Source organism: Panthera uncia, chromosome X, assembly GCF_023721935.1.
Source record: "Panthera uncia isolate 11264 chromosome X, Puncia_PCG_1.0, whole genome shotgun sequence".
Lineage (NCBI taxonomy): Eukaryota > Metazoa > Chordata > Mammalia > Carnivora > Felidae > Panthera > Panthera uncia.
In genome coordinates, this window is record NC_064817.1 from 37,036,847 (window position 1) to 37,048,914 (window position 12,068).

The 12,068-nt window shown below is 45.9% G+C and overlaps 1 protein-coding gene across 2 annotated transcripts in view; it reads right to left on the reverse strand.

Annotated features, from left to right (window-relative positions):
- The window catches only part of EFHC2 (EF-hand domain containing 2), a 212,067-nt gene that overhangs the window by 124,427 nt on the left and 75,572 nt on the right, over positions 1-12,068 (reverse strand). Inside the window, exon 3 of one of the 2 annotated variants that reach the window (XM_049644581.1) lies at positions 11,301-11,451. The exons of the other annotated variant lie outside the window; for it this stretch is intronic. Within the exon in view, the coding sequence (XP_049500538.1) occupies positions 11,301-11,451 (151 nt within the window). The remainder of the gene's footprint in view (positions 1-11,300; positions 11,452-12,068) is intronic. 2 annotated transcript variants of the gene reach the window in all.

Consider the following 12,068-nt stretch of genomic DNA (forward strand, 5'->3'; position numbering starts at 1 on the left):
CTTTGCTCCAGAGGGAGAGACTACCTTTGCCTTCCAAAGCTGTCTGCCATGTAAACATCCTGGAAGAGAGTCCAGAACAAAGAGCAGGCAGCGTCTCTGCTCATGAGATCCACCAAAATGCGAGATACCGTGGAGAACGGTCTCTCAACATCTGTGACTGACTTTGGCCTGAGAATCTACCCCACGAGCTTAAAGAGAGAAAGAGGTGAGCAGAGCAAGCTGAGGGTCTGACGGTTGAAGTAAAAGCGGCTTGGGTGACCTCTGTAGGGAAGGAAGTATTTTAGTATAAAGATGTCAAGCAAGCTTCTTCGCATTTTCTATAGCACTGAGAACGGCACCTTTTCCCAAAGTCTAGAAGTACTCGGAAATTATTCATTCCTATTCACTATGGAACGTTTCATGAATATCTTTATGTGCCAGGAACTGTGTCAAGCTCTGTTCCATTATTCTACTAATCATCTTTTCACACTGGTAAGGGGAAATTAACTAAAATGATTTTCATCTTCTTTTCTTTGTAGCAATTTTTAATTACTTGGTACATTAAATTAAAATAATAAAACTATAAAATTAGAACTGGCCTAGAATATCTTTAAATGTACTACATAAAAGATGATATAATTTTACTGCAAAAAATTATACTTCAATTAGCCTTTAATTCATGCCACTGAAAACAGTATGCAAATTATTTGATCATTCAAGATCAGACAGTGAGAACAAATTGCATACTGAAACATCTATAAAAGCATGGGCATTTCAGGTATTTTCAGAAACCATCATATATCGCTTTAAAAATACTTATATTGTGACAGTTTTTAAGATATATAAAATTTATTCAGTGGCCAGGAGCTCCTTCAGAAATTCCATCTATCTTGCATTTGGACTTCATTATAAAAATTCAAATAAGCAGGTTATGCTGATTTCTGTTCGGTAAGACTTCGAATAGGAATGCTCTATTTCTCTAGGTGGAAAGAACCAGCCCACCTACAGAGCTTTTTTTTTTTTTTTTTTTTAACGTTTTATTTATTTTTGAGACAGAGAGAGACAGAGCATGGACGGGGGAGGGGCAGAGAGAGAGGGAGACACAGAATGGAAGCAGGCTCCAGGCTCTGAGCCATCAGCCCAGAGCCTGACGCGGGGCTCGAACTCACGGACCGCGAGATAGTGACCTGAGATGAAGTCGGACGCTCAACCGACTGAGCCACCCAGGCGCCCCAGAGCTTTTAAATAGTAATAATCAGAATCAACATCACGGCCCTAGCATATGCCTTCATATACATTTTCTCATTTAATCTTCACTGGTCCCACGAGGCTGATAATGCACGAGACAGAAGAATCCAGCGTATGGATAAGAAAGTCAAGGTTCCACACGGCCAAGTGACATGCCCGAGGGTCACACCCTAACAAATGGCAGAAAAAGATCTTGAAAGCTGGGGTTCCAAGCTCTAAGGAGATACCAGCCCTTTCCATGGTTTGCGCTCAGCCACATCTCACTGAACACTAGCCACAGATTACGTAAGTGAAGGAGAGGAGGGAGTATTCTAGGCAAAACAGGATGGGGGGGGCGCCTGGGTGGCTCAATCGGTTAAGCATCCACCTCTTGATGTCAGCTCAGGTCAGGATCTTGCGGTTTGTGAGTTCCAGCCCCACATCGGGTTCCGCGCTGACCACGAAGAGGGTGCCTGGGATTCTCTCTCTCCGCAACCTCCCCAACTCCCACGTGGGCGCACGAGTGCTCTCTCTCTCTCTCAGAACACACACATCAACTGAAAACAACAACGAAACGGGATAGAAACTGGGAGAATTGCTGCCGGCCGCCAGAAAAGGAGAGCGACAAGATAGAGTCGCTCTTCCAAAAGAACGGCCTCTCTTAATTCCCCAAAAGCAATTTTCTGAGCAGAGCCCACTTGCCTGCTGCACCAACGCCCCCCTCTGGGTGGGGGGAACCACCCCTGCATTAGCTGACCCCATACCCTCCCAGACTCCCACATTTCCTTATCTGTGCTCCCACCTCTCCTCCACAGGGCATGCCCAAGAGGCTAGAGAAGCTCTTTGAGGTAACAAAGAAAAGCCTTGACCATTCGTGGGTTGGAAAGAAAAGGCAGGCCTAACACTAAATAGGAAACTTTTCAATAACAAGAAATCCAAAGCCACGCGGCGCCTGGGTGGCTCAGTCGGTTGAGCCTCCGACTCTTGGTTTCAGCTGAGGTCGTGATCTCATGGTTCCTGTGTTCGAGCTCCCGTGTCGGGCTCTGCACTGACAGCGCGTAGCCTGCTTGGGATTCTCTGCCTCCCTCCCCCTCTGCCCCTCTCCTGCTTGCTCACTCGCTCTGCTTCTCTCTCAAGGTAAGTAAATAAATAAATAGTTTTAAAATCCAAAGTCACAATTCCACACTAATTAGAAAACAAGTATGTGGGCCATTTGAAATGGACAGTTGCACCTGAGAGCTTTCAATAATATATTCGTGGTATCCCTCAACTGTGTCGTTCGGGGATCGAAATTTCTATTTCTTGGTATTCTGTGTGTGTTTATAGTCCTCCATGGTAAACGGCAGAAACCCCACCAGCAAGAATCTGTTCTGGAATGCCAAAGAAATGGGCAGGATGGCATTCCAGAACAAGAAATAGAAATTTCACATGAACCATGAGATCAAAGTATATAAGTAAAAAATAATGCTCTAAAACTGGAAAAACAAGAACGGAAGGACCACCTCTACCCTTTACATTTTTAAACGTTTGCCTTCTTGACTGCCCCATAAAGACAATTTGGGCAGATGTCCGCGCATTGGGTGCCTGCTTTTAAGCTCCTCCCGATCGTCATATTTTCTCTCTCTCTTCCTTTTTAAAGACCCTGGCTATCTGATTATGCTCTGCAAGCTTTAACTTTCCAACATTTCCCTGTGGTTTAGATCAAAATGATGACATATCCATTTATGTTTAACGCATTTTCATTTCACCCCCTTGGGACTTGCTTTAGATCTTTGGTCATACCACTAAATTTAGTTTTTAGACATTCACCTTCCAGAATTGAGACTACCACCTCTTACCTCTAAACTTTCGGTATGTTTAGTTCATTTTAGTAACACCGCACACCTAGGATACATCTGAGTCTAGAGACAGGGATTTCTTAGGTGAATGAATATTCATACCGGAATTGCCACCTGTCGCTGTGTCAACTAAGTTTGTATCCTAAAAATGTTAAGACCCTTCAGTGTGCTCAGACACAACAGAGTATCTTCTCTTATGTTCACGATTATTCCTCCGCTAAAATGACTGTTCCATTTTGATTTTTACAAAATGTCCTTCTTTAGCGTTTTGGTGTTATAAGAATGACTTTTTTTTTTTTTTAAATATACAGATAGTCTGACACCTGTCTTGTAGCAAAAGAATACAAAATGGAAAACTCCAGGGGGTGCCCGGGTGGCTCAGTCGGTTAACCGTCCGACTTCGGATCAGGTCATGATCTCACAGCTCGTGAGTTCGAGCCCTGCATCAGGCTCTGTGCTGACACCTCAGAGCCTGGAGCCTGCTTCGGATTCTGTGTCTCCCTTTCTCTCTGCCCCTCCCCCGCTCGCACTCTGGTCTCTCTCTCTCTCGCTCAAAAATAAACATTAAAAAAATTTTTTTTCAAGAAAAGAAAATTCCTTGCCTCTGATCATAATAATACTGGGGCACCTGGGTGGCTCAGTTGGTTAAGCGTCCGACTCTTGATTTTTGGCTCAGGTCGTGATCTCACAGTTTGTGGGATCGGGCCCTGCGTCGGGCTCTGTGCTGACAGCGTGGAGCCTGCCTGAGATGCTCCCTCTTTCTCTGCCCCTCCCCTGCTCGCTCTCTCTCCCTCAAAATAAAATAAACTTTAAAAAAAAAATGATCCTATGCATGTCCCCCCTAGCCACCAAATGAGCCCCAAACGCTAGCATGACAGGTGCTCTAATGTCCCCTTATATCATTGCCTCCTTTCCTAGTTTTCCTTACACACCCCAGGATCGGCTCCCAAGTACCTTCCCAACTCCACCCCTACCACTTTCCCACCTCTTGATCTCATGCTGTCCCTTTTGGCTAATAAATATACCTTCATCTTTCATCTTTATCTGGAGAAACTTGTGAGGTACCACTCAAATGTCTTCTCTAGTGGATACTGGCGTTTCCTCTTCCGATCCCTCAAAGTATCTGGTGCCATTTCTGATGCCTGCGTTCTGTTATGGACATTGTCTACCACTTGCCCTTTCCTTTTATCTTTCCTCCCTCCTCTCCTTTGTTTCTTCAACAGGTATTTATTGAGCAGCCCCCATGCACCAAACACCTGTCTTCACAGGTCAATGACTTACCTCCACTCTTAAATTCTATTCTGTTCCATTCAATGGCAACCCCTTCCCCAAGGTCTACCCTCTGGGGTCGCCAGATTTAGTCAGCACACTGAAATATAGGATGCCTAATTAAATAGGAATTCTAGATAAACAGTGAGTAATTTTAGTACAGGTAGGTCCCAGGCAATATTTGGGACATACTAAAAACTTTATTGCTTATCTGAAATTCAAATTTAATTAAGCATCTTGTATTTTATCTGGCAACCTTACCACCATCCCTCCTCTGCTTTATGGGATGCAGTACTTAGATGGACTATATGCCCAACGTGAATGAATGACATATGAATGTAATATTTTGCGATTACATTTGATTAGATTATCCTACAGTATAAAAAATATATAAAGTCACAGAAAGGAGGGACAGAGGATCCTAAATGGGCTCCACACTGACAGCAGCGAACCCGACGTGGGGCTCAAACTCACCAACCCGGAGATCATGACCTGAGCCGAAGCCGGACGCTTAACCGACTGAGCCACCCAGGCATCCCAGCAATCAGTGTTCTTAACCAAGGACACGCTAAGAAATGGAAGCCGGTTCTTGACCCGCCCCCCGGTCTGCACAATCAGAAGTTCTTGGAGTGGGCCAGGAGATTCTGATGAGTGTTCTCAGCTGAGAACAGCTGGCATAGACCTCACCAGAAAATTATGGTACCTTTCTAATCATTAGCCTTTCTTTACCATAGGTTAGTCTGGACTGAGTAGTGGCCGACAAACAATGATTCTCTTAGACAATTGGAAGTAAAACTACTGGGATTAACCTCTGACATTCTTGGCTTGGTGTAACATTGTTTTAACCACATTCCAACAGAACAGCAACAAACTCTATACATATGACACGTCTAACCAAGAAGACAGTGATGTCCTGGCAAAAAATAAAAGCAAGCCTTGAGGTGTGACAGTGACGTGACTTATACCACACATCGACCTCTCTGCCAGCATGGATTCGTGAACATTACAAATACGTCGTTCTGATTAGAAGCTGTGTGTAACTGAATGCCTAGTTTGGCATTGTGCCTCTCTTGTTTCTGGCTTATTCCAAACTCCCCCCTCCCTAAAAAAAAAAATCACATGACAGGAGAGGCAACTGAAGGGGGAGGCCAATTCATCCAGGTGTGCTCATTTCTTTTTTTTTTTTTTTAATTTTATTTATTTATTTTGAGAGAGAGACAGCATGAGTGGAGGAGGGGCAGAGAGAGAAGGAGAGGGAGAGAATCCCAAGCAGGCTCGGAGCTGTCAGCACAGAGCCCGACGTGGGGCTGGAACCTACGAAACTGAGATCATGACCTGAGCTGGAATCAGGAGTTGGACGCTTAACCGACCGAGCCACCCAGGTGCCCCTACGTGCGCTCATTTCAGTGGTCAGCTCCACAAAAGAAGGAAAGCGTTTGACCTCCCGTTTCATTTGGAAAATGTAGATGCCCTATGGGAGTCACAGGAATACCATCAGTGGGCATCACCTAAATAGGACCCCTAGCCCCTCTCCGGGGCCCACAGGTACATGAAAAGCAGTCCCAAAGTAGTCAAGATACAACTGAAAGAAACGCCACCTACCCCGTCCCACTGAGATCTGAGCCGCTGACTCACAAAGCTTGTTTGCTCTTTTTCCCCATTTAACTTCAGAGAGCCCAAAGAAGATGTTTACGTGATTTTTTTCCCAAGGAGCCTCTGTCCAAATGGACCTTCCTGAACTGGAATCATCATATTAAATATTTCCAGACAGACTGGTTTCTTGCCAAACAGAGCTTGATGATGGAGTGGCTGGTTTGTGTTTGCTTTCCACGGTGCTTGCTAGAGCCCGCCAGGAATTGCTGTTGACAAACTCAGTCTTGTTACGGATCGTGATGACCGCGTATTCCGTGCATACCCCCTGAGCTGTGTCTTCCCTCGGAGACAACGTCCTGATCAGGAAGAGCCAATCAGAAATTCCGAAATTTTCAAGAGACTTTACAAGTCGCCTTTTACTCAGAGTTGTTCCCCCCCCCCCCCCAGCCCCGCCCCGGGTCTTTATGAATAACATTGCCCCCGACTTCCCTAATAATGTTCAAATACGTCATTATGACTAACATCAGTTTGCCTCTGCAATCCGCTTGTGCGCTTCGATTTGAAATCAAGAGGCTGAGAGAATCGAGAAGTCTTAACAAAAGCCTTTCCAAGATCCTCATAGAGGTTACCTTTCATTTTTCTTCTTGGATAGTTTAATAAAACCAAAGACTCACTAGACGGGGCAGTTAGCTACAGGAATAATAATAAAACAATGCACCGGGGCACCTGGGCGTCTGACTTCGGCTCAGGTATGAACTCACGGTTCGTGGGTTCGAGCCCCATGTCGGGCTCTGCTGGTGGTGCAGAGCCTGCTGGGGATTCTCTCTCTCCCCCCCCCCCCCCCCCCCCCCAAATAAATCAATGACCTTTAAAAAAAAAATAAAAACAATGCACTGATGAAAGTTCGGGATATCCTGTGATCCCCAGTCTATCATTTGTATAAATTTGATGTCACGTGGGGAAGGTAATCAAAAACAGGCAAAAAGCTTAGAGAATGTTGGAGTAAAGCATTCAAGTGACTGTAAATATAATAAGTGTTTATAAACATAAATATTAGTATAAAAATATAAGAATATTTTTTGACTAAGGCAATACCATCGCTTACAAACACACAGGTAAAACAGATGTTCATAGAATTTAAAAGTTGTGAATTTGGGGCGCCTGGGTGGCTCAGTCGGTTAAGCGTCCGACTTCAGCTCAGGTCACGATCTCGCGGTATGTGAGTTCGAGCCCCGTGTCGGGCTCTGTGCTGACTGCTCAGAGCCTGGAGCCTGTTTCAGATTCTGTGTCTCCCTCTCTCTCTGACCCTCCCCCATTCATGCTCTGTCTCTCTCTGTCTCAAAAATAAATAAACGTTAAAAAAAAAAAAAGAAAAAATTAAAAAAAATAAAAAAATAAAAAAAAAAGTTGTGAATTTGCTTTCTGTTCTGAATTCTTCCAACATTTTCTAATACATTATTGTCAATCTTTAAAAACTGCCTTGTATAGGTTAAAAACGACCTTAAAGAGTCTAAAGACTTCTTGTCCCTTCATAAAGTGTCATATTTCCAACCATAAAAGTCTGTAGGAGCGCCTGTGTGGCTCAAGTCGGTTAAGCGTCCGACTCCTGATTTCAGCTCAGGCCATCATCTCACAGGTTCATGGGATCGAGCCCCACTCTGGGCTCTGCACTGAAAGCTGGAAGCCTGCTTGGGATTCTCTCTCTCTCTCTCTCTCTCTCTCTCTCTCTCTGCCCCTTTCCTGCTCCCGCTCTCTCTCCCCCTAAATAAATACAGAAGCAAACATTAAAAGAAGTTTCCTTCGGAAGTCAGAGAATCTTTTTTTAAAACATCAAGGCATTTCCATATTTCCTAAAAGACTTGCCGTTAAGGCACAAATTCTCGAAATCAAAAGACCCCGGGGTGGATAGTGTGTCAGAGCGCAAAGAATAACGAGGACCACTCACATCCTCTCCTCACATTAATCCTTTCTCCCCCCCACTAGTAAAACAAAGTGCAGACACTAAATCCAGTCTTCTTCCTTTTTCCACCACCTCAACAGTGCCTCTCTTCCAACATGGGAGAATAAGCCTGATTCTGTTCACGATCTGAGCACCCCCGATTCCCAGTCCACACCTCCAGTCTTGACTTTCTTCCTGAAAATACATCCCAACATGGCGGGCATCACCATACAGATGTCCCAACCACGTTCAAAGGCCTCACGGTCAGAACAAGGATACCCTACCTCTACCCCGAACATTGCTCCCTGCTCCGTGCTTCTGGGTTTTACTACTATATCACCATCTTTTCGACCGACCGCAGAGTGAGCTCTGAGGCGACCTGTTAAGATTCAGATGAAGCAAATTCCTTCTGTTTCTTTTTCTTGGAGAGCTGACAATGACCTACTTTAGATGGTCGTTGGGGGATTAAATGAGATAGTGATAAAGCAGGTACTTTATCAAGGACTTGACAAAGCACCTGTCATTAGACATTCCCCTTGCACACTTTCTATATTTAGTTGTTGGTCAATGCCTATCAACTCTGCCAACCAAATGTCTCTCAGGTCTCTCCTGTGTTTTCTGTTTCCTACTGTCATTGTCCAGGTTTAGACACTGAGCACCTGCTAACCTGAACAACTGCAAAACTCTTGGGCTATAGTCACTCCCTTTCCTCTCCAACCTGCTTACCTGCTAGCTCCAGGAGAGCCAGCACAGTGCCCGGCACAGAGTAGGCATTCGACAAACACTTCTTGGCAATGCTGACTGGCCCCAAGTTCATCATCCGGACGCAATGGAGCTATGTGCCAAGAAAACCTCAATCTCATCAACACTGAAGGAAATCCTTTGCATACTGCCTCGTCACGACCTTATACTCAGAGACCCATGGTCCCCAAATTTCTCTGTTTCTCCCCATAGTACCCATCGTGGTATATCAACGGGGAGGCAACGGGCCCAGATAAGTAGTTGGTAAGGAACAAAGTCTCTTCAACATAGGCAGAAATTCGTAAGATGGGTTAAATAAGGGTAAGCAGGGTATGTTATGTGTCAAACACAGAAAGGAGGAGATGGAAGGACCCAGAGATAATTCATTTTCTGTAGGTATTAAATATATATGAGGCACCTGGGCTCTAAATATTCATGACACAACAAATATACAAGAGTCAGTAAATATTCATGAGCACTCAATATTCATGAGGCCTCAATTTGGTCACTCATTCGTTGGTGACACCCATTCTGGCCCCAGGTGTCCTTTCGCCGAGAAACAAACAAACCCCATGACTACAGCTGTGGCCAGGCCCTCTTCTCCCTGGGTCTCTCTGATAGAGGTGTGCTGTGAGCCCAGGGTCCCTTCTGTCTGTGGTCCTCCTTGCTTGAACTTCAACTCTGGTCGTCAAGACTGACGCAGCAAAGACGGCGGGACCACGGCCTACCCCGGGATTCAGGCGGAGCGGTCCTCCCACCCACCCGTACCTCGTCCTACGTGTGCGAACTGAACTCCTTTCTTTCCCCCTCGCGTCTCACTGTACATTTCGAATTGTTTCCACGCGTCACGTGATGATGCATTTTAATTTGGTCCATGAGGCTTTTGCTCCGTGGCCTCTGGGAGAGCCCGCACGCACACTTCTTGGAGGACGGCGCCGCGTCAAGGTAATACCCCCACGTGACACTCTGGCTGCTACGTGGAGAACAGATGGTTGTACCAAAGAATCATGGCTCCTGAGGGGTCAAAGTGGTCTTGGAAGGTCATCTACACCACCACACACACACACACACACACAACCCCCTCCCATACCTCTACTAAGCTCACGACCCCCTCCCATACATCTACTAAGCTATCAGTGAAAAATAACCCCTGACCTGCCCCCTATCTATACCAAGGACCAAATACATGACACCCCTCTCTACCCCCACACCTGACCCTGACCCCCATGTTCCTCCAGAAACATCCCATACAATCTCTGGCAGCTCTCTGCCAGAAAATTATTCTTACTGACCTGAATTCTGACCCCCCCCCCCCAGGTCATATCCTTGAGGATACAGAAAATTAGGTCATCCTTCCTCCCCATGGCAGCCCTTCAGATTCCTGAATTCACCAGGCACACCCGAATCTTCCCTTTACAGACAAACATCCCTTTTCACTATTCTGCCTTACACATGACAACTTTTCAGGCCTTTTACCACCGTGGTTGCTGCCCCCTGAAGGCATCCAGATCTCAGCACTGTCCCAGGTGAAGGACTCCTAGCACAAGAAGAAATCAGTCACCTCCCTTGATCTCCACCCTACTCTTAATAATGCAGTTTAGGATTAACTCCTCTGGTGGCCACATCACAGAGTTAACTGGCTGAGATGGAGTATGGATAAAGAGGACTGGTACATGGGGGAGGGGAGGGGTGAAGGAACAGTGACCCTCTGCGGAAGAGCCATCAGAGTATGTAGTTAACAGGGATGAGGAGGAAGAGAGGGTGGTTAAAGCAAATGGCTGTGAATTCAAGAAAGAAGAGAGAGAGGTGCATGGCTGGGGGGGGCGGGGGGGGCGGGGCACAGTCGGTTAAGCATCTGACTCTTGATTTTAGCTCAGGTCATGATCTCAGGGCTCAGGAGTTCAAGCTCCACATCGGGATCCACTCTATGCCGAGCCTACTCGGGACTCTCTCCACCTCTCTCTCTCTCTCTCTCTCTCTCTCTGCCCCTGCCCTGCTCACATGTGCTTGCGCGCTCTCAAAATAAATGATGAGATAAGCACTTAAAGGAAAGATAAAGGAAGAAAGAAGAGAGAATGCAAATCTGGAAGCGACAGTGGACGAGTCTCCTCTCTTCTCCTTGAAAGTGTTGTGAAGAAGTAATATGATCATAGTAAAGAGACTGAAGATACAGGAGGGTTTACTCATACTGGAGCAGCATGGGAAAGAAAACTAATATACCAAGACTTGTCTTGCTTATTAAGAGCAAGACAAAGGGCCCATGCTGAGGTGGGGGGTGGGAGGGGGCAGAGTAGAAAGCCAGTAAGTCACCATCAATAACCGCAGGCCAATGGCATGTTCATATTCTCGGTCACCAACAAGTCAGACACCGAAGCAGTATATGGCGCCTTTTAAAAAGCCAGAGACGGGGGTGGGGCACCTGGGTGGCTCAGGCGGTCGAGCGTCCGACTTCGGCTCAGGTCACGATCTCGCGGTTCGTGGGTTCGGGCCCCACGTCGGGCTCTGTGCTGACAGCTCGGAGCCTGGGGCCTGCTTCGGAGTCTCTGTCTCCCCCCCTCCCCGTCTCTCTGCCCCTCCCCCACTCATGCTCTGTCTCTCTCTGTCTCTCAAAAGTGAATAAAGATTAAAAAATATATATAAAAACCTAGAGAAAGGCAGTATATAAAGGTGGGAGTTACAAGTCAGAGAACCGTAACTCTGCTTTCAATAGGTACCTTGAGGCAGTCCGCTATTTTTCAACTCTGGTTCATTTACTTGAATTGTGTCATCTTCGAGGTAGAAGAGGATTTTATAGCGTCTTATTCTATACTTTTCTTGAGTTTTATCAGGCAATTCATCTTCTAAATAGGCATCAAAAGATAATACCTGTTGGGATCATAATTAGAAGCTAAGAAATGGCAAGAAAATTTTCATCAAAACTGAGAGTCAATACGGCTACTGCTTATATACTTGCTGTTGATGTAAAGCGAAAAGTGGAGAGTTTCACCAAGACATTCCACACATCAGCTCTGCGAACAGATATGCAATCTAGGTTACCATATACAAAGACTGTATTTTCATCACTGTCTGGTTAGGATAAGGAAACGATACCCAAGCAACAAATCCATCATTCAGCTCTGCTCTAAGCTGAAGTACTATCTGTCGGGTTTCGCAGTGGGATTCTATATGTAAGTTACAGTAGTCCCCCCCCCCACCCCCCACACCGTATCCATGGCTTCGCTTTCTGCAGTTTCAGTGGCCCGCGGTCAGTTGGGTCCAGAGGTAGATGATCCTCCTTCCGCCCTGTGCTCAGGTCGACGGGAGCCCACGACTGCATCCCAATGCCTACATCGCCCACCTCACTTCATCTCATCACGCGTGTCTTACCGTCTCGCATCATCGTAAGAAGGGCGAGTACAGCACGATGAGGTATTTTGAGAGCCCGCGTTCGTGTAACTTATTACAGTATATTGTTAAAATTGTTCTATTATTACTTATTGTTG